This window comes from Branchiostoma lanceolatum, chromosome 11 (assembly GCF_035083965.1).
Source record: "Branchiostoma lanceolatum isolate klBraLanc5 chromosome 11, klBraLanc5.hap2, whole genome shotgun sequence".
NCBI lineage: Eukaryota > Metazoa > Chordata > Leptocardii > Amphioxiformes > Branchiostomatidae > Branchiostoma > Branchiostoma lanceolatum.
The window spans coordinates 4,156,241-4,176,996 of NC_089732.1; the positions used below are offsets into that span (position 1 = coordinate 4,156,241).

The 20,756-nt window shown below is 42.4% G+C and overlaps 3 protein-coding genes across 3 annotated transcripts; all 3 read left to right on the forward strand.

Moving 5' to 3' along the window:
• Nucleotides 1-350: 350 nt before the first annotated feature.
• Nucleotides 351-2,538, forward strand: LOC136444193 (uncharacterized). Its single transcript, XM_066441678.1, has 2 exons — nt 351-659; nt 1,079-2,538. Exons 1-2 carry the CDS (start codon nt 363-365, stop codon nt 2,153-2,155), a joined length of 1,374 nt encoding a protein of 457 aa, XP_066297775.1. The 5' UTR covers nt 351-362; the 3' UTR covers nt 2,156-2,538.
• A 114-nt stretch (nt 2,539-2,652) lies between these two features.
• On the forward strand, nt 2,653-8,917 carry LOC136444191 (cytochrome P450 1A1-like). Its single transcript, XM_066441675.1, has 11 exons — nt 2,653-2,785; nt 3,148-3,290; nt 3,760-3,933; nt 4,159-4,252; nt 4,688-4,846; nt 5,916-6,037; nt 6,621-6,707; nt 6,876-7,001; nt 7,138-7,377; nt 7,600-7,759; nt 8,147-8,917. The coding sequence occupies exons 2-11, from the start codon at nt 3,149-3,151 to the stop codon at nt 8,340-8,342; spliced, it is 1,500 nt and encodes a 499-aa protein (XP_066297772.1). The 5' UTR covers nt 2,653-2,785; nt 3,148; the 3' UTR covers nt 8,343-8,917.
• A 2,419-nt stretch (nt 8,918-11,336) lies between these two features.
• LOC136444192 (cytochrome P450 1A1-like) lies at nt 11,337-19,288 on the forward strand. The gene is made up of 11 exons (XM_066441677.1): nt 11,337-11,476; nt 12,369-12,542; nt 13,119-13,212; nt 13,346-13,504; nt 14,147-14,268; nt 14,571-14,657; nt 15,014-15,139; nt 16,196-16,260; nt 16,720-16,894; nt 17,229-17,388; nt 17,925-19,288. Exons 1-11 carry the CDS (start codon nt 11,359-11,361, stop codon nt 18,118-18,120), a joined length of 1,476 nt encoding a protein of 491 aa, XP_066297774.1. The 5' UTR covers nt 11,337-11,358; the 3' UTR covers nt 18,121-19,288.
• Nucleotides 19,289-20,756: the final 1,468 nt, after the last annotated feature.

Genomic DNA, 20,756 nt, shown 5'->3' on the forward strand with positions numbered 1-20,756 from the left:
TACGCCACTCGACGCCACGGACTTATAGTTACGGATGGCCAAAAAGCGAAGCCGCTTTGTCTCAAGTAATACGCTTCGAGGCTCGATCGAAGAAGAAAAAAAACAAGACCTGAACTAATTCCATAGAGAAGATTATCAATGCACCAATGGATCTAGCTGTTTATCCACCGGTTTACTTGCGGCTGCTCGGTCGTCTGTTTACTGTCAGCTTTTTTGAGAATTTCTTCCGTTTAGCTTCTAAAAATCCACACTATTTTGTGCAATTTCCTCACCCCAATATGTTCCCTTTCGAAGCGTCTCTCGTTACATTTTACCTCCTCTCTATTCAATAACTCCAGTCGATACTACCGTAAACAGGAAAGATGTTCAAAGTCAAAGACAAACCGATGTCCGAACACCATCGCAACGTCATCAGGAAGAAGTTCGTCCCGCTGTCACGTGACCTGGAAGCCCGTTACGTCATGCCGTACCTGTACCAGGAGGACGTCCTGATGCAGGAGATGATGGAGGATCTGGACGCCATCCCTGACGAGAGGTGCAGCTTCAAGGCCAGGAAACTTCTGAACCTGATCATGACTAGAGGGGACCGGGCTTTCGGCGTCTTCAAACAGGCGCTGGAGGAATCCGGGTACAAACATCTTGCTGAACTGCTTGAAGAGGTACCGGTGGTTTATTTTCTTTGCAGAGACCGTAACAAACTAGTTTAGAGACCTTTGAATGCAATTGGATGTCCCTGTGTCCTATTTTTTTAGCAATTTGGAAACACCATGGTTTACGTTGAGTTGACAATTTTCCATTTCGACATGCCCAAGTCGTAACTTGATCATCAATGGCTGAAGGATAACCATTGATTATTAAAATATGCATTTCATATTTTTGACACATTTTTTGTCGTATACGTAGTTCTTGAAAAGCAAATAAAGATAAAATAAGATGTGATATTTCATTACACACGTGCACCTTTTCTGTAAAAACTGTCACTATATAGTACCTATCTCAATTCTAGAGTGACCTTCATTGTCATATAATGCTGTGAAGTGGTTACCTGACGCTTTCAATGTTTCTCCATCCTTCACAGAAAAAGCTGTCCGAAACTTCCATCGCCAGAGAAAACGCCAACATCAAGAGATCATCCTCGGGAGTTACCTCAGTCGACGTCCCTCTCGGTCCGCTCAGGCTTTGGCGACTCAGTCTGCACCCGTTCAAGAACTCTCCAACAGCTCAGAATTTCATCAAAGGCTTCAGGCTGATGGAATCCGGTGGTGAGATACTCGTAAACAGTAGCTATGCAGACGTGTCGGGAGTGGACAAGCTTCTAGAAGGGTTCATACTCCAAGAACGTCTAACTCCGAGCAGCCACAACCACTTTCTGTACAGTGGCGAAGGCCTCGGGTTGGAAAAAGAAAGGATGGAACAGCTAATGGGAGACTTCCCTGACAGCAGTTCCTGCCTCTTCCTCCAGGCGGCGCTTATGCCGTTCGACGATGGTCGTATCCGAGCGCTTCGAAAGGCCTTAGAGTTTATTCTCAGGAAGGGGAAAGAGGACCCGCTTTATAAATCTCTTCACCACGTCTACTGCGTTCTTGGCGACACGATCTTGAATCTAAACCGCGACAACCCGGTCGCAGCCGTTCCGGTGTTCACGAGCGCGTTGATGTACAAGCCGGACTGTTTTCTTGCCATACACCTTGCGGCAGAGTGTTCTATGGTTCTGTCGCCGCAAGATGCCGCCCAGCAGTTTAAGCGGTACCTGCAGCTCGCCCCGCCGTGCGACAAGCGGGTCCACTGGGCGCACTACTGTCTCGCTATCCTGTACAGCTGGGAGTCAGAGACAGTTGAGGCGGAGGAACACTACAAGTTTGCCGTAGAGGCCGAAGAAAACATTCTTCCGAACTTTGTAACGGGCTGGGCGAAAAGAGAAGCTCAGAGAGCATTCCATCTGGATGGAAAGGAGGAAGAAACGAAACCCAAGAAAGTCCACGATGCAGAGGGAAAGGAGGAAGAAACGAAACCCAAGAAAGTCCTCGATGTAGAGGGAAAGGAGGAAGAAACGAAACCTTTGAAAGTCGTCGATACAAATTACAAAGAAGAAGAGACTAAACCAATCGATGCAAGCAAAACGGACGATGAGACGAAGCCAATGAAATGTTTATAGTCGAAAGTTTTACTTCAAATGATATAATCCCCATTCTTATATTAAACGTGATGACCGTATTTCTTTCTTGTAATTTCTGTGTACTGATGGTATCCGTTTGAAGGACCTGGTCCTTTTTTTTCATATTCAATGGACCTCTAAGATTGAAAAATTAGATTCTAATCGTTCGACACAGAAATACTATTTGGAATAAAACGTTAGAAGTAAAAAAAAAAAACAATATGTGGACATTATCTGATGTTAATTTCATAAACTGTATGATTGGCTGGAAATAAAAAGAAACACTGATTTAGCGTTTAATCAAGTGTTACTTTTGTACCCGTTTTGTGAGAGATTTTCCTGACGTTGGGTGTATTTTCATGTTACAATAAACCATAGAATTGCAGTTTTTGTGATGGCCTTATTTTTCTTCACCTCAATTCCCTCCTCGGCAGTCTGACTGACATACCGCGACGCTATTTGAATATTAGGCTCTTGATGTCAAAGGTTATAAACTTGAGAAGCTCGCGGTCGACGGTCAGTGGTTTGTTTATCATTAATAGACCGGGTGAGTCAGCAAACCTTTGAGCTACGTGTCACAGGCAACGGTTCTACATTCAGCTGTTTTGTTGCGAAAGCAAACTACCAAAGGTATGATTCTTCAACGTTAGCGTTAATATGTAATGTGGTTGAATATAGACTAAGGGTATAGTTGAGTCATAAAGTGGACATTTTGAGCGTGTTTTTGCCATGGTAGTGATGTGCTGCTAACGTAGGCAACAAGCGAGAGTCAAGACTGATCGTAGAAACCATTCCACAGTTCTACAAACAGGGGCATATTTTCAATCCTGTTGTACCAAATAGGTCTCTTCAAGTTGATAAAGCCTCCTCTAATCTCCAACCCGATCTCCACGGGGGCAAAATCGTATCAGCTGAATATTCTGGCTGGCTGATGCGATCTTGCCCCCGTGAAGATCTGCTTGGAGATTAAAAAATACTCCTTGGTTGTACAGAATGGCCAGTTGGACGGCGTGGCTGATGACCGTGCTGGTCGGCTTGACCACCCTGGTGTTGGTCAGCTGGGTGCTGGACATCATCAAGCGCCGGAGGATGCCGCCTGGACCCTTCTTCTGGCCAATCATCGGCAACCTCTTCTGTAACTATACAGTTTGTGATTTCTGTATCTGTATTAACAGTAACTATTGCCCAGTGTTTTAAAAAGACTTAGTTTATATCCTGCAAGCTACTTCAGCACATTACACATGCCTTTGTTGCCAGGTAACATTAAACTTTTGTTGAATGTTCAAGACTTTATCAAACAGAACAAAAGGACTCACAGGGTTTTTTTTTATGACTCGGCAGCAACCTGTGGTGTAAACATTGGGATCTATAAGACTGCTAGCTTGGTTTGGATTTGAACTCCCAAACTTTTGCTCCATATGTTAGCTAAAGATTTCTCCCATTACTGTATGCCATTAACACTGCACTGTGACATTGCCACCAGTTGTTGATACCGTTTCTTGACAGCATTTCTTTATTATCTGTATCTATATAGCCGGTATAACTGCCCTTTAGCGTAACACACCAGCTAAATATTCCATTTGCCTACTTTCTTAACATCCCAGTGTTTGGCGGACAGTTCTACCTGACGTTCCAGGAGCTGGGTAAGAAGTACGGAGACGTGTTCAGCCTGAAGCTGGGGATGAGGGACGTGGTGGTGCTCAACAGTCTGGAGGTCATCAGAGAGGCGCTGGTGAAGAAAGGGGCAGACTTCGCGGGAAGGACCCATACTGCAACAGGTACATCAATTTGTTTCAAACCTTTGAACCTAAAATATCAGTGTATGATAGTCACAATGAAAATGGGTTGGCGGAAAGAGCTGTACATTGCTGCCAGCAGAAAACGCCCCCTAACCATACCGGTGTAGCTGCCATCCGGACTGGCATGCTCTTTCTGCGAACCCCAATGAAAATCATCTTCATGATCGATGAAGTTTACTTTCCCTCCACCCCCATGTATTTTAGGTGACTTGTTATCAGAAGGTAGGAAGAACATTGCCCAGGGCGACTACACTCCAACATGGAAGCTACAAAGGAAACTATTCACCGGCGCAATTAGGTAACATTTGGATTTTGATGATAAAGTCTTTATAGAAAGTCCCTGTTCCAACCCGTGTTTGAGGAGAGCCACACCTCGAGCACGTTAAAGAACCCGCCACACTTATCGAAAAGAGTAGGGGGTGTTTCAAATAAATCTGTCCATATATGCAGCTTGTACTATTCAGTACAATCCCGGTGCGTTATGCCTTGACGCGGTTTACCGGGTATGCAATACAAACAAACAAACAAACAAACAAACAAACAAACGTTATGCCTTGACGCGGTTTACCGGGTATGCAATACAAACAAACAAACAAACAAACAAACAAACAGACAAACAAACTGAACTGAACTGAAATTTCATTTGTGTTGCTGTTGATGTCTAGTGCAGAAGCTAACTATGCAAGAACCAGTTGTTGAAATCAGATGCAGAAACTGCAATTCCCCTTTCCAGAGCTTACGCCTCAGGCCATGCCTTAGAAGAACATGTACAGGGAGCGCTGAACGATGTCATCGCCGAGTTCTCCAGTATGGAGGGGAGACCTGTAGATGTGGAAGACCACATCTTCAAACTGGTCTGCAACGTGTCCTGCTCAGCTAGCTTTGGCTACAGGTAAAGGCAAAAGACATTAAGTCGGCCCAGTCAACTTGGCCCAACACCCTGATCATCTCGACCCAACACTCTGGTCAACTTGACCAGGGGTAGGGTTAGTGTCTGAGGGTTAAGGTGCTGGACCTAGTTGACCAGGGTGTTGGGCTGAGTTGATCTTATCAGCCATGGGCTGAGTTGGTAAAGGGCCAAAGCGCCTTACATCCAGGTTAAAACTGCCCAAGAAGACCACTCATGATTAGGGGACCGATGAAATCTGGTCCATGTGGACAGGTGATCACTATAGACAGGATTCTTGATATTTTTGTGAGTTGGAAAAATTATCTAGGAGCCACCAAAAAGTGATCTTTGAAATTCCATACCAACCATACTACCAAAATAAGTGAAAACATTTCAAAATTTTTAACTTTGTTAGTTATCCTGATATTCACGAGCAAAATGATAAACACAATATCAGAAAACATCATTATATAGAAACATTGCCATCGGAAGAAGTGATGTATTCATAATAATAAGAAATACAAGGGGTGATCAATAAGTCCTCGGCCTCACCCTCATAAGGTGCACAACTGAAATGTTGTGACAGAATTATGTAGTGTGACATCTTTAAGCATTATCCACCAAATTTCAAATTCTTGTGGCCAATACTTTTTAGTCGACGTCCATTTAAAAAATATTAGGTGAGGAGAAAAACTAGGGTGCACTGTGATCAGAGCTGTATGGGTCGAGTTCTTCATGCCATGAATCGGCATAAAATCTTCGAAGACATTGTCAAAATGTTTGATAAAGATTCCCCTCATATTTCAACAAAAAGGAAGTGCGTATCTGACTTTCAGCAGAGCACGTCGGCCCACACACCTCAAGTCACAGCTCAGTTCTCAATGTATTATCCTTCTACCTCACCTAATGTTACTGAGTGTCGTCTGTAAAGTAATGATCACAATAATTTGAAGTTTGGTGGATATTGCTGAAAGATGTCATACTACACAATTATGCCCAAACATTTGAGTTGTGCACCTTATTTCTTGGTGAGGCCGAGGACTTATTGATCATCCCTCGTACGTCTTGGCAGGTATCAGATGGAAGACCCTGACTTTCAGAACTTGATGAAGATCAGCAGAGATTTCTTTGAGGTTGGGTCCCAGGGGACATTGGCTGACCTCTACCCTTCTCTCAGCTTCCTACCAACACCAAGTGAGTGTTCCACGTATTCTCACTTTCATGATCTCTACTTTTTCACAAATGATTTCCTTCAGTAACTGAACAGCAAGAATAGAATTGTCCAATGTTAGCCTTTGTCAGTTGTTAATATGAGTTGCAATAGACTATTTAAGGCAACCAAAGCAATATTATGGCCCAAAAAATGGAAATAAAAAATGCTGAAATGTTTATGGTAGTGATATTTGATAACACTTTTTAGCACATTTGTGTAATATCTTCACACTTTGAGCATTTCAAAACCGCGCAAAAGCGAGCCATACAATGGTACCCTTAGTTTCGCGAGCCTACACTAACCCCCACGGCGATTTTCAGTGAGTTCGCACATCACACCGACGTCATATTTTTGCATCATGGATGTCGCTTTACATTGTGATAGCTATAGTGTTAACTAAACTAATCGTGTATAGAAATGGCTAAATAAATTGACTTTCAAAATCCAATTTTTGGGCCCTAGTACTTTAAGTACAGGGTGGGATGCGGTGGGATGTAGCCTTGTGGCCAGGATTGTTGAATCATCATATGTCCAATTCTGACAGTTTGTTCTGATCTCATACAGCCAAGACCATTCTCACAAAAATGTTTGCTGAATTCGTGGACTACTTCAAACGTCAACTGGACCAGCATATGCAGACCTTTGATCGAGGTAAACTTTTAAACTTGTCACCTTTGTTTAACCATTTCTTTATCAATGAGAAGCTCAAATTGGCCTGCAGGCCGCTTTTCAGCGAGGTCATGAGGGAAGCTTACTAAGGTAAGGGTTAGACCAAATATCTTATTGCAAAGACTCACTAATTTGTATTTTTTTCTCCAGACAACCTGCGTGACATCACGGATCACTTCATCAAGCTTCAGAAGGAGGAGGAGGAAGAAGGAGACGAGGACATCAAGTCTCTCACGGACACTCACATCCGACAAACTGTCGCTGATATCCTTGCTGGTGAGTGCTAACAGCTCACTAGTTTTCAGTTCTTCGGTTGTTTTCTTTGGTCAGGAAACAACTTAGTTAGTGTCTCTTCCATTGTGTTCTCCATGTGCCCGATCTTCTTCAATTCCAATGTTTTTGTTGAATACAGCGGCTCTTGACACGATGATGCAGTCCATGCGTTGGTCAGTCCTGCTGCTGGCTGCCCACCCGGAGGTCCAGGAGAAGCTGGCAGCCGAGCTGGACAGTGTTGTGGGCCGGGACCGGCAGCCCGCGCTGGCAGACCGCGCTTCCCTGCCGTACATGGACGCTACCATCAACGAGATTCTGCGGTTTGGGATTGTGGCCCCGACAGCGATACCTCATGCTACAACTGTGGACACTACCCTGAGTAAGGACTTTGTTGCTCAGCAAGAAAAATCCAGCGTTTGCCCAATTGCTGACATAGTCATAAACTATAACCAGAAGATTTCTTTGAAACCAAAAAGATTGAAGATTTCATTCAAACCTGAAGATTGGTGTTGTAAGTGTTTAATATAACTGTCAGTTTAGCCAGAAACTGCCCATGTGGCAGTATTAAACAAGTTGTGACGAATGTCTTTCTGTTCCATAGGAGGCTATGAGATCCCCGCAGGAACCTGGATCATGCCCAACCTGTGGAACGTCGTGCGAGATCCAGAGATCTGGGGTGATCCCGACAAGTTCCGCCCAGAACGCTTCCTGGATGACGATGGAAAAGTCTTGCCTAAACCATCTGCACTCATGCCTTTCAGGTAAGCAAGTAGGGGATTATTTGGGCCCCGGATCATTTTGTCTTTCAGGTACAAACTTGTAACAATATGTAATATGATTTTATAAATGGAAAGTCCATGTAGCTCAATCATTAGTGGCTTCACAGTTGTGCTTCTGGTTCTAATTAGTTGGTAACTGGGGGACCCCAGTTCCAATCCAGGAAGGGTTTAATTCCAGTGGTAGGAGCTGCACCTGGATTATCTTTCGGAAAGGATGTAAAATGGGGTCCCATTTTCGAGGAGATGCACTGAGCACGTTACAATAGCCTCATTACTCAGATCAGCGAGATGAGTACCTACTAGCTGTGATAATACAACAAGGTGAATTATAAGATTAACAATTTACACCCACTCCCTTTTTTTGTGCAGTGTTGGACGCCGAGCGTGCCCGGGTGAACCCATGGCCAGATCTGACGTCTTCCTCCTGCTGGGGGGACTGGTGCAGAAGTTCAAGTTCAGGCTGCCCGAGGGGGAGGGGCCGCCCGACCTCACCCCAGATCCCAAGGGTGGCGGACTCTTCAGTATTGCTTTTCCTTACAAGGTGGTGATGACCCACAGGAAGTGAATAGCAGTGACCCAGGAACTGAATGGTTGTGGCCCAGTTAGGTTCTAGATGCTGTGCTCTGAAAAATGCTGTGACTAAATCTAATACAGTGCAAAAGTCTTTTCTATATCTTCCCAAATCCTAAAGATAAGATGTGAACATTCCATCAAAATACAAGAAAAGAAGTAAGATAGGTAGGAACATCAGTCATGGGTTTTGAGTATAAGACATGTCAATTGTTTTGTTAAGAAAAGAAGATGAGATGGGAAATGGTGTTCGTTAATTATTTGAATAACTATATCTAAATCAAAGTAAGCTATGATGTGATCCAGTCATTCTTGTGTACTTCATACATTTTCAAACAAAAGGAAGGGTTTAATGCCTGCAATGTACATAGACATATAGTAAGAAGCTATTTTCAATCCATATATCTTTAAGTTGTAAAAAATGGTAAAGCCGGTGACCTGAGACTGCATGAGGACGAAGCATGACGCTTTTTCGTTAAGTCACAGATATAGCGCAATTGCGGCAGCTTTAATTTTCAGCCAAGCACATTAAGTCACCCCTATTCTTCTTGATAATTGTTTTTTTTTTTTTTTATTCAAATTGCAACGGCAATACAAAGACCACCCAGGCAGCGTGGCTGATTTTGGGTGTCTGACACAACACATACAATTCATCATCACATACAATTACAATGTTGAAAACTACGCATATATACAAATAAGGTCACTAACGTACACAATGATTTGATAATGATAATAATAATAATAATAATAGTACTAGTAATAATAATAATACTAATAAATTTTTTAAATGAATAGAAATTATAACAGGTCAAGCCTGCTGATCGACAAATCTTCGTTGCTCAGTGTCTCTGACGAAAGATAGTGGATGCTACTTGAAACAACATATATCTATATATTCTGTCGATTGAGTAACTGCGTATAACGGTTGTATTAAGTCAGTAGGGAAATGTGGTGTTTGTATTCTGTATCCAAGGTGGTTAAAATAAGATTTTAACCTCCTTGCTGTATCATACTGTAATTCCAATTTCTTGTTTCGTTAGTTTTTCTTAGTTTCGATGATATATAATTTTGTAAAAATCCCATTTGAGTAGTTTAGGGGAGGCCCCCGAAAAGCCGTATAGGCTTCTGGCCTCTCCTGCATGTATTCTTTACTCTATTTCTCTTTGTTTTTATATTGTATTGTACATATGCGAAGAAACAATAAACAATAAACAATAAACAATCAGGGTTTGACTTTTTGAAATGTTATTTGTCAGAAAACTAAGACAATATTGATGTAGCCATAATTTCCTGAGACCAAACCAAGTTTGATGTATCAGTAAACCTTTGGATTGTGGTTTGTCTAGAAACTTTAGAAATATCTTCTGTCATGAAGTTTGACTCTCATGATTTTACCTTGGCAAGTATTTGCCATGACTGATGTAATGTTTGTATGCAATTTGATATATTTATAAGCTTTTGTATGAAGACTCATGTATACATATGAGCAAGTACAGAGAATAGCATTCATTTAAATGTACACGCTTTTAGGACTGTTTTTGTCAGATTTCGGTTAGTAGCATTCTTCTTAATCGTTGGACACTGCATCTCTTAAAAGTAGAAGTGAGAAGTATGTAATATCACCAAAATGGTGGATTCGCAGTCTTGTAAAACAAGAACTGTAATAAAGGATTTACTCTTTGAAATGTTGGATTGTACTTTTAATTTTTGCTGTTACTATATAGATAAAATAGGAGAACATTTACACATGCAAAATAGAAATATCCTTCCTAGCACCTTTGCCCAGCTGTTGTAATCATTTGGTGGAAAGATAGGGTGTAAAATGTCTTAAGCTATTTAAGATTTAATCTACCACAGTTAACATTTAATCTAGCACAAAAATCTAATTTTGCCAAAAGTCGAGTTTCTTGAGTTAGGAATGGTTGCTCTTCCAGAGCTAGAGAAAATCATCTCCTTGGCAGTCTGACTGACATACTGCGACGCTATTTGAATTTTAGGCGTCATGACCTCTTTAGGTCAAAGGTTACAAAGTTGTTGTTGGACAGGTAGTTTTAGAGTAGAGTTTTGTTTATCAAGACCAGATCCGGCCCACAAACCTCTGAGCTACGTGTCACAGGCAGCATTTCTACACTTTGCTGCGAAAGGTTTGATTCTTTTGGCAACGTTAATGTTGATGTTTTCGAATAATAGAGTGGAATTTTGGGGGTGTTGCTGGAACGCTGCTATCTACATTTAACCCTTTTTGCTTGTCATTCTTGCATACCTGTCGTCGTGTTACAAAGATGGTGGCTGTCTCGTTTAGCTCTGGAGAACGCAAGACATTTTGCCCATCTGACAACTTAGACGTGAAGGGGGGAGGGGGGCGGGTCTGAAGTCTGCGCCATTCTTTTTTGGCGACACTCCAGGGGCGGAGCCGTTAGTGTAGTACTGCGATTGAATTGCAAATATTCTAAAAATTCCGCCAAATTATTCCCCAGGGAATTGATTGCATGTTTGACAATATCAGTGCTGTAAACATGAAAACTCACATAATCATGGATAACCATCGCACATAGGCCTGAGTAAAGGTTTGGTGTAGGTAGACATCAGAAATACCTGCAGAGCTTTACAAGATCTACAAATACAAACTTAGATATACAGGTGACATGTTCAGCCATGCAGTGCAAAGATTTTTGTTATTTTTGCACAATGATTCATCTTGGTCATTATCCCTAAATAGCTGACCTCTGGCACCATTCTCATTCAATTTTCTGACTACTGTAAATGCATTTAAATTCGCATGGTTTTTATTTTGCGCTATTAAAGGGAAAAATGGAGTGTTCGCAGTGTTTTTAGTTTGCGGCAGTTCTATAGTCACATGCTACTACAGTATTCGAGAAAAAATTTCGCGATGGTTTTAATTTCTGCATTTACAGTACATAAATTTTCAAGCAAAGGACGGTAGAAACCCATGCACAGATTTTCTCAATCCAATTTCCGGCAGAATGGCCAGTTGGAAGGCGTGGCTGATGACCCTGCTGGTCGGCTTGACCACCCTGGTGTTGGTCAGCTGGGTACTGGACATCATCAAGCGCAGGAGGATGCCGCCCGGACCCTTCTTCTGGCCAATCATCGGGAACCTCTTCTGTAAGTACTCTTACCTCTCAAATAAACGTACCGGAACATTTATTTTTTTCCCCTCAAAATCTGCCTGGTACGTTCTTATTTTAGACGGTACGTTTATTTTTATCTTTTTTAAATGGGGGCTTTCTAACCAGGGATCCCTTTGCTTATCTTATTTCCCACAGACAGACGTATGGACATAGCTTACATGTCAGCTTTGACATTTTCTGGGGACTACTTTTATCAAAGGGGTACTTTTATTAGATTTTGAAGATATGTCTGGGGGGTACTTTTATTCAGGGGGTACTCCTATTTCAGAAGTGAGAGTACCCAGAGCTTATAATATCTGTACCGGGTTTACAGAAAAGGCTGGGCTGTCTACTTGATCTGTCTAGCTGGGTTGGCTATCACGTCAGGCGACTGAAATCCCTGATTCATGTTCTCACAAATGCCCCCATTCATATCCCCACTAATGAAGTTGCGTCCTCTATAGCCGAATAGAGAGGGATTGGCTTCATCTTCCAATACCTTGCCCTAGACACGGGATAACAACCCACTGTCCCTACGGCCTCAAATTTTAGGATTTGGAACTACCTTAAACTTTATGCCACCATGCTGCATTGTTTGTGAAGTCATCACCAGTTGTTTATACAGCACTATGACTAGTTTCAAATTTATTGTTACCATTTCTTTAAGATTTACAAATTACAGTGCTTGGTGACAAATGTGCAGATCTTGACACATCAAATCCGTGCATGTGTGTTTTTGGCACACTTTTTGACAGATTAGCCAAAGAGGCTTGGTGGGCGTCACTCTATCGTCAAGAAAGGGTGTGTTAAGTGCCTTGTCCCAAGGGCACAACGGAAGCATTTCTATATGGACAATGATACTTTTCCTACTTTTTTAAATGCCCCAGTGTTTGGCGGACAGTTCTACCTGACGTTCCTGGAGCTGGGTAAGAAGTACGGAGACGTGTTCAGCCTGAAGCTGGGGATGAGGGACGTGGTGGTGCTCAACAGTCTGGAGGTCATCAGAGAGGCACTGGTGAAGAAAGGGAACGACTTCGCGGGAAGGACCCATACTGCAACAGGTGTGTTCATCGGTACACACTAGTGCAGGTACCGGTACAGAGGTTTAGGTACCGTACAGGTTACATATTAGTTAGCTGTTCCAAGGTATCACTTTGATCACATCTGGTGTTACATGAGGTTAGGAGATCAGTCACAAAATAAGCACATACTTGGTTTGAATTTGTATCGGTACAGTACCGGTACTTCATGATCATCATCATATTTGTTGCCCCCAGATAACCCCGCGAGGGGCAAAGTAGGGGGGGAGGAGGTCCCAGGCTAAGGCGGGCAGGCCTCCAGCCTGGCGCGGTATGACTCAACAGTGGGAGCCGTAACAACCGCGCCAGGCAGGGTGTACTTCATGATCTGATATTTTGGACCTGCACCAAATCAATTTTATGGTACAGTACCGGTACACAGCAGTGCTGCACTGGTACACACATGTAGACTTGCCCTTCTCTAAGGAGTGGCTGTCAACACACATTGGTACATCAAAATTCAATGTTTTGAATGTTTGAACCTCATCCATATCCGTATGATAATATGACACACAACAACAATCATTCTCAATGAATTTTACTTTCACCTAACGTCAGGTGACCTGCTGTCAGAAGGACGGAAGGACATTGTGATGGGAGACTTCACCCCCACATGGAAACTGCAGAGGAAACTTTTCCACAGTGCCATCAGGTAAGATTAGGATGGCCAATGATACGTTCTTTAGAAAAATAAAGTCCCTGCTTATCTAAACTAATAATACACATGTTTGGCATATCTTGTTACATTTATCATTGAATTTTGAAAGCAAAATTCTCCTTTCCAGAGCCTACGCCACAGGCCATGCCTTAGAAGAACATGTACAGGGAGCTCTGAATGATGTCATTGTCGAGTTCTCTAGTATGGAGGGGAGACCTGTAGATGTGGAAGATAACATCTTCAAACTGGTCGTCAATGTGTCCTGCTCAGCTAGCTTTGGTTACAGGTATTTGTTGTTGTTGTTCACCTTGTGATGCCTTATTTTTGGCACATAGGTCAGAAAGTTTCCTTGCTGTTTCTGTAGCTCTGGCCTCAGGGGTATATTTTTACAGGGAGGGGTTGTTTAAGCTCTTCCCCTTTAATGTGCACATCCTTGAAAATGGGAACCAGGAGCTCAACTGTGAGGCCCTTAAAGTATATGAATGTACAAGACACTATTCAATACCAGAGTTGGGACCAGCCCTAGATTTTTCCATCTTCTGATGATGTTTTATTTATTGGTTCGGCATGTAAATGCCAGGGTTACCCAACTAGCCGGAGGCTATACTTAGGGTGAACCCATGTGGAGCCAACTGTAGGTGTGGTGGGTTCTTTTATGTGCGCGGGGTGTGGCTCTCCCCAAACACGGGACCTCCATTTAACGTCCTATCCAAGGGACGTCCCTAACCCTAGATGAGCTAGGTACTCATTTACACCCAAGTGAAGTGAGGAAAGTCGCGTTAAGTGCCTTTCCCAAGGGCACAACGTCAGGGAGCATGTTCAGACATGTCTGGGGGCAGCCCGGGATCGAACTCGGGTCCCCTTGTTTGACAGTTGAATGTTCGAATGATATTCAACTCATGTTCACCTTATATGAATGTCTTGGCAGGTTTGAGATGGACGATCCAGACTTTCAGAACTTGGTGAAGATAAGCAAAGATTTCTTTGATGTTGGAGCCCAGGGGATGCTGGCTGATATTTACCCTTCTCTCAGCTTCCTACCAACACCAAGTGAGTGTTGTGCAATATGTTATTTTTTTGTTCTGTCAATTTCGTAAGTTATACTTATCCTCAACTATGAACGTCCTCTTGGATTTTCTGTATAATTACAAAATATTATATGTTGAAAATACAAAAAAAAATGTACCAGTGCCTGATGCCTTTCAGTTTAACATTGAAAATGTATTTGTTGGATCATTTTGACCAAAATTTGAGGAAAAAGGAAGAGAATCCCTACCTACCATCCCTATTTTTTAAGGACTATAAACTGTCTGTTGATCTCTTATAACACTGTTTGTTTTGATCTCCTGCAGCAAAGACCAAGCTCACAAAACTGTTTGATGAATTCCTGGACTACTTCAAGCGTCAGCTGGACCACCATATTCAGACCTTCGATCCAGGTAAACTTTTAAACATCTCACCTTTGAACACAAAGACCAAGGTAATACTGTAGCAGGAGAATTAACATTGACCTTTTGACCCATATACAGCTGCCATTGTTAAAACTCACATGATCATTTAGATCCACAGTTTGCAAAGCAAGGTTTTCACTCAAACCAGATAACTTCTTGAACAGGAAGGTAATGACTGGTTCTACTTCCCACTGCAGCTAGATGTTGAAGCTGTAGTGCAAAGAATGTGTTCCCAAACATCATGTCACATAAACATATAGATATTGTCAAGCAACAATACTAAGAAACTAAATGATATCAGCTAATTCTTAAGGTTTTCACAATTTTGTCTTTTTTTCCTCCAGACAAACTTCGCGACATCACGGATCATTTCATCCAGCTTCGGAGGGAGGCAGAGGAAGAAGGAGACGAGGACATCAAGTCTCTCACGGACACTCACTTCCGACAGACCGTTGTGGATATACTTGGTGGTGAGGGGACTAGGTCTAGCCTTAAGCTGAACCAGGCAGCTCTTCCTTATTTGGGCATTCGCTAAAAAGCAATTTTTGCTGGGCATTCGCTAAAAAGCCAGCTAAGAATCTTCAATTTCGCTTTATTTAACTTCAAATCCATGGATTGACTTGAAACTCAGGATTAATCAATGGGAGCACAACCTGAATATATACCGAGCAGAAAAAAAATCATATTCTTGCATCGCCGACTTTGCCAGAGTGGGCGTTTGTGGGCATTCCGCCATAGAGTTGGTTATGATAATGATGACAGTTAGATGACATCATGTTAGGATCACGTGTTCACGGTGTTCCTCACTCGACCTCCATCTTCAGTCCGCTGTGGTTGTGTGTGAATAAAGCTCTGAGTTGTAACTCTGCATCCGGGTCACTTACTAGCGCCCTTGGCCACTTATTAGTGGCGTTCGCTAAAAAGCCGGTCCCCTGGCCAGGTCCCTCGGGCCCTGCACAGTGGGAGTTTGAGTTACACCCAGGGGCCCCAATTTTAGCCTGGAATCCAAACCTATTATAGCTCCGCGGAGAGGAGACTCGGGAGCTATAATACTGGTTTGGATTCCAGGCTACCCCAATTTGAGTTAGAAAGTAGACGGGTTACAATTACCACCCAACACACCCATGTCCTCCAGATTGTGCTCTTGCAAGAGCAGATTTTGCAATGGCACTGGAGTTTGGAAAGGGGACTATTGTTGACTGTTGTTGCTCAATAGGCTAGTTAGTTGAAATCCTTCTCACACTTTTAAGTGTATAGGGGTGGTGCTCATGATCATCTCCATTTCTAAAGGCCACTACAGCAGGAAGCTTGTCCACTGGTATTGGAGCGTGTTGAATTATGTACCACACTTTTTCTCATAATTTGTAACAAGTTCTAAGCAGAGAAAGCAATAGTGTATGTATCATTTTTCAAGTCTTTGGTATACCTTCCAAATGCAGGGCAAACACCCTACCTCCTAGGCCATAGCTCATATAGAGCCTAATTATAATAGGAGGTCATAGAAATTGTATTTTTGTTGACTACAGCGGCTCTTGATACTACATTGCAGACCATGCGCTGGTCAGTCCTGCTCCTAGCTGCCCACCCGGAGGTAAGACTCTATATTGATTCTGTTGCTTAGGTCTCTTACCAGCGCAATCTCCGGCTGTCAACATCGATTTGAATAATGTGGACCATTTGGTGTGTAATCCCTTGACGTTTCTAATGACCCACGTTGGAAGAAACTGTACATGATTCAGAAAGACACAGGCCATTCCCCGTGCATGTAAGTTTGTTGTTTGAAGAAATGTGCAACGTTGGTCACATACAAGGGGGCCCAAAATCAACATTGACATTCGTCTTATCAACACCTACCCACATTCCAAATATCATCATAATCCATCCAGAGGTTCTCGAGTAATGCTGACAAAAATTTGGAAACACAAACACACAGACAGACACACGAACAAATACACGCACAGACATGGCAAAAACAATACCTCCATGAAAAATGGAGATATTTGTTTTGGCATGAGATAAATGGATATATAATAAAAAGGCTATTATGCAGGTCCAGGAGAAGCTGGCAGCCGAGCTGGACAGTGTTGTGGGCCGGGACAGGCAGCCCGCGCTGGCAGACCGCACTTCCCTGCCCTACATGGACGCTACCATCAACGAGATTCTACGGTTCGGGATTCCGATCCCGACAGCCTTGCCTCATACCACAACTGTGGACACCAATCTGAGTAAGTGCTTTGTTTGTACTTTGTTTGTGAAATTGTTTTGTTTATTCATTCATCTACTTGTTTCTTCAATTGGTCAGTTGATAGCCAACAAGTCAAGCAGCAATGAAAACATTTCAAACCTCTGTGATGGAATCACTGGACTGGTCCTGGTACACCTGTGACCAATTGCTGGGATCTCATGTCTGTAAGGTTGCTTTTCCTAATCAGAAGTTGGTCATTTGCACTTGAAGAAAGCTGTAGAAGTCAGTGAGTTTGATTTTATTATGTTTAAACACATCTTACACATCAACAGCATGTATAGTGATACTAGATAAGTTGCCTGTCTGTTTTTTAGGGGGTTTTGAGATCCCTGAAGGCACCTGGATCATGCCCAATCTGTGGAACGTTGTGCGAGATCCCGAGATCTGGGGTGATGCAGAATCTTTCCGCCCAGAACGCTTCCTGGATGACGATGGAAAAGTTTTACCTAAACCAACTGCACTCATGCCTTTCAGGTAGGCCAAGGATATCCTGTATAATTGTATGTTTATCGTGTATGGTTATCATTTATTTGAAGGATCTCCATTAGTGAGTACATTATACATACTTATTTATTTATTTGAGACAGTACAAATTGCTTTCTCTGTCAGATGCAGACTTGCAACAATATGACATTTAATGCCATCTTCAGTTTCTCTGCACTCATGCCTTTCAGGGAGGCAAATAGTGTTAAACTATGTAAAGATCACAACTCACACACGTATACAAACTCACGTGTTGTATTGACAGAACTCCAGAACTTTCTGTGCAGAGTAGAAAACTACAGCCATGGTCTCGGCCCCTGGTACCTAGTACGCAGGTGCGAGATACTAAAGGCGGGAAAACTACTAGATAAACAAATAGAGGTTTATCTGTGACACTATTTTTTGGCCACAATGTAAAACTCATAAAGATAAAGAATAAGACAAAGAATAAATATATTTAGAATTGAATTGAATTGAATTGAAGATACAGACTGTAAACTATTTCCACCCCCTCCCTTTTTCTGCAGTGCTGGACGCCGAGCGTGCCCGGGTGAACCCATGGCCAGGGCTGACGTCTTCCTCCTGCTGGGGGGACTGGTGCAGAAGTTCAAGTTCAGGCTGCCCGAGGGGGAGGGGCCGCCCGACCTCACCCCTGACCCCAAGGGCGCCGGCTTTTTATGTCTGGCTAAGCCGTACAAGGTGGTGATGACCTACAGGAAGTGATTTGCCGTGCCCCAGGAAGTGAATGGTTGTGACCCAGCAAAGTTCTTACTAGATATTGTTCACTTAACCTTTATCACACTGAAGTAGCTGTTTGGCACCCCATTCTCTATGGGTTACAGAGTCAGGCAGCATGGAGAAGGTTACGCATGCAGCTGTCGGCCAGACTGCTTAGTTGAAATCTAATCTAGGAGGGCCTGCATGGGGGGGTCCTGACAACGCTCTACGCTAAATTCGGAGGGCCGACTACGTAATACGCTAAATTCAGAAAGCCCCCCCTATGCTCTACACTAAATCATGGAGTGGTCGGCAACGCTCTACGTAAAATTAAAACGGCCAATTACGCTTTACGTAAAAGGGGCATGCAGGCCCTCATCTAGTGCTCAGGGCAAAAAATATCACCCATTATGGAAAATTTTGATAACATTTACACAATTGGCTACGACATCACTAGAGCTTGAAGTCTGTGAAAAAGTGTTCAAACTATTATTGCCAGATATCCAAGTAACCTAAAAATGTCTGTTTCTTAACAACGTTTTAAGATTCCTAGATCATTCCATCAAAATTCAAGAATCGAATTAATCAAAAGTATTATAAAGTTGGAATATACGTAAGAACAACAATCATGGCTTATCATGGCAAGTAAGATTTTTGCCTAAATGCATGTTCAACTTAGTTAATGGTTAAGAAATGTATATCTAAACGGAAGAAAGATATGATGTGATCCTGTGTATATATACATTTCCAAGGTCAAGTACTAGTAAGTGTTTGATACCTACTATGTACTATATTATTCAGAATTGTAAAAAGGTATTGGGAACAAATGTCACTGGTGTATGAATCTGACATATTTTTTTTTATAAATCTTCAAGTCTTAATTGAAAGACATTAGCCTATGATTTTTATTAAATTCTATATGTAACTCATATTAGTACGAATCAGTGTAGATGGATGGGTACGTAACAGCTGTATTAAGTCAATGAGAGAATGTGGTGTTTGTATTCTGTATCATATCTATTTTGGAAAAAGAATTGTTATTGCCAGAAACCTTGTAATGCAGCTATGATTTGCACTGTCTTCTGAGACAAAAGGATTTTATATCTTCTGAAACAAGAACAGAAATAAAGGGTTTACCGTGTATTGTTGGATTGTACCAACACGCATGAGTGGATTACTTGTCTATGTGTTGTTTATTTGTCAGCTGTATGTTTGTTGCATTTACTTGAAAAAGCATCTTGCATTGCCCCAATTATGGATGACTGCTTTACCCTTTTTCACCTTAAGGTATAAAGGCCAGTTACGACTTCAGTTGACAAGTTCATAAGCTCACTATATTCTGGCTAAAGTAGATTTGATACACTTGATCATACAACAGTTACTGGTAGGAAAATCACTACTTAAAACGTTTCAGTTTGTACATGTCCTTGGTAAACAATTTATGGACTGTGGTAAACAGTTTATGGACTGATTTGGTAACTATGAATGGTACTTTTTATGATGAAACCAAAGTGTCGAAAATAGGGCGAAAACGGGCCTTCTTCAGCCGTCTCGTACGGACCCGTCTGGCCCTTAATATGTCTCAGATCAAAGAGGTTGAGATCGACCAACTTAAAACTTATTGATTCACCCTGGATAGAACCCTGATGGCTTTGGTAGTCAGGACAGGTCTCAGGGACAAGTAAAGGCGCATGGAAGAGTGGGACTTAAAAATCCTTAAGAGCCTATTTCGTTCCGCATAATGAGCAAATCTGGGAATGGGAAACACTTCGTTAGCGAGATAGAGGCCTTTTCGGAACAAGTTCTGGGAAATGGGGGTGTGATACGGGATGAATATCTGTAAATTTAGATACAAGATCCCAAAGCCAATTACGTGAAAGGTCCACCTGAATCCAACAGGTGGGCATCGTCGAGCCATTACGTCATCAAGGTGCCTTATTATCATTTCTGGTCCAGAAAAAGCAAAATATCCTCCATAAAAAGCAAAATACCGGAGGGACGGAACTTTTACTGTATTGGAAAATAAAAAGAATTGGAGCCACTGCGTATATCAAGGTTCAATTATATATAGAAATGAAACAACCTTTAGAATGGGCAGGGATCCCTATTTCCTCTCAGTTTTTTGGACCACAAGTAAAAGTTGTACGGAGTTACTCTGGGCTTCAGACACGATGGCGATGAGTTATGTCATTCCTTGCCGTCGGCTTGGAATGACAACCTCCCTTTTTCGGGAGAAGATGTCAGCCCAAGAGGGTTGTCATGTGCGAGCCTTGGACGGCTGAGCTGAGCTGTCCTATGGCTTAGGAGATCACTAGTTCTCTATCTGGGAACTTAGTGTCTCAAAAAACTAGGGCCCTCTTCGGTGCCCTCAAGGCTGGTCTGGGCACGCCAGGCTGTGCCGCTAGACGCCACGTAGCACAAAGTCACGTTAAGTCAGAATTATACGAAAAACATACAAATATCACAAAATTTACTCAATTATAAGTTCATTTACCCACAATTTCCCTGACTCCTCTAGCCCTCCCCTCAATACAAGGTTTTATTATTGCGGCCTTTTGTAACCCCAGCCCCACCTACACCCCCGCAAAACTTTAAAGTACTTCTACAGCAAGCATCTTTCGTTTGTGGTCTGGACACTAAAA

What these genes read in the sequence shown, in the direction of transcription:
- LOC136444193 (XM_066441678.1), top strand. Translation starts at nt 363, where the DNA reads ATGTTCAAAGTCAAAGACAAACCGATGTCCGAACACCATCGCAACGTC. An exon ending in TTGCTGAACTGCTTGAAGAG is followed by an intron (nt 660 to 1,078) that starts GTACCGGTGGTT and finishes CATCCTTCACAG; the next exon opens with AAAAAGCTGTCCGAAACTTC.
- LOC136444191 (XM_066441675.1), top strand. Translation starts at nt 3,149, where the DNA reads ATGGCCAGTTGGACGGCGTGGCTGATGACCGTGCTGGTCGGCTTGACC. An exon ending in TATGCAGACCTTTGATCGAG is followed by an intron (nt 6,708 to 6,875) that starts GTAAACTTTTAA and finishes TTTTTTCTCCAG; the next exon opens with ACAACCTGCGTGACATCACG. An exon ending in TGTCGCTGATATCCTTGCTG is followed by an intron (nt 7,002 to 7,137) that starts GTGAGTGCTAAC and finishes TGTTGAATACAG; the next exon opens with CGGCTCTTGACACGATGATG.
- LOC136444192 (XM_066441677.1), top strand. Translation starts at nt 11,359, where the DNA reads ATGACCCTGCTGGTCGGCTTGACCACCCTGGTGTTGGTCAGCTGGGTA. An exon ending in CAGCTTCCTACCAACACCAA is followed by an intron (nt 14,269 to 14,570) that starts GTGAGTGTTGTG and finishes GATCTCCTGCAG; the next exon opens with CAAAGACCAAGCTCACAAAA. An exon ending in TATTCAGACCTTCGATCCAG is followed by an intron (nt 14,658 to 15,013) that starts GTAAACTTTTAA and finishes TTTTTCCTCCAG; the next exon opens with ACAAACTTCGCGACATCACG.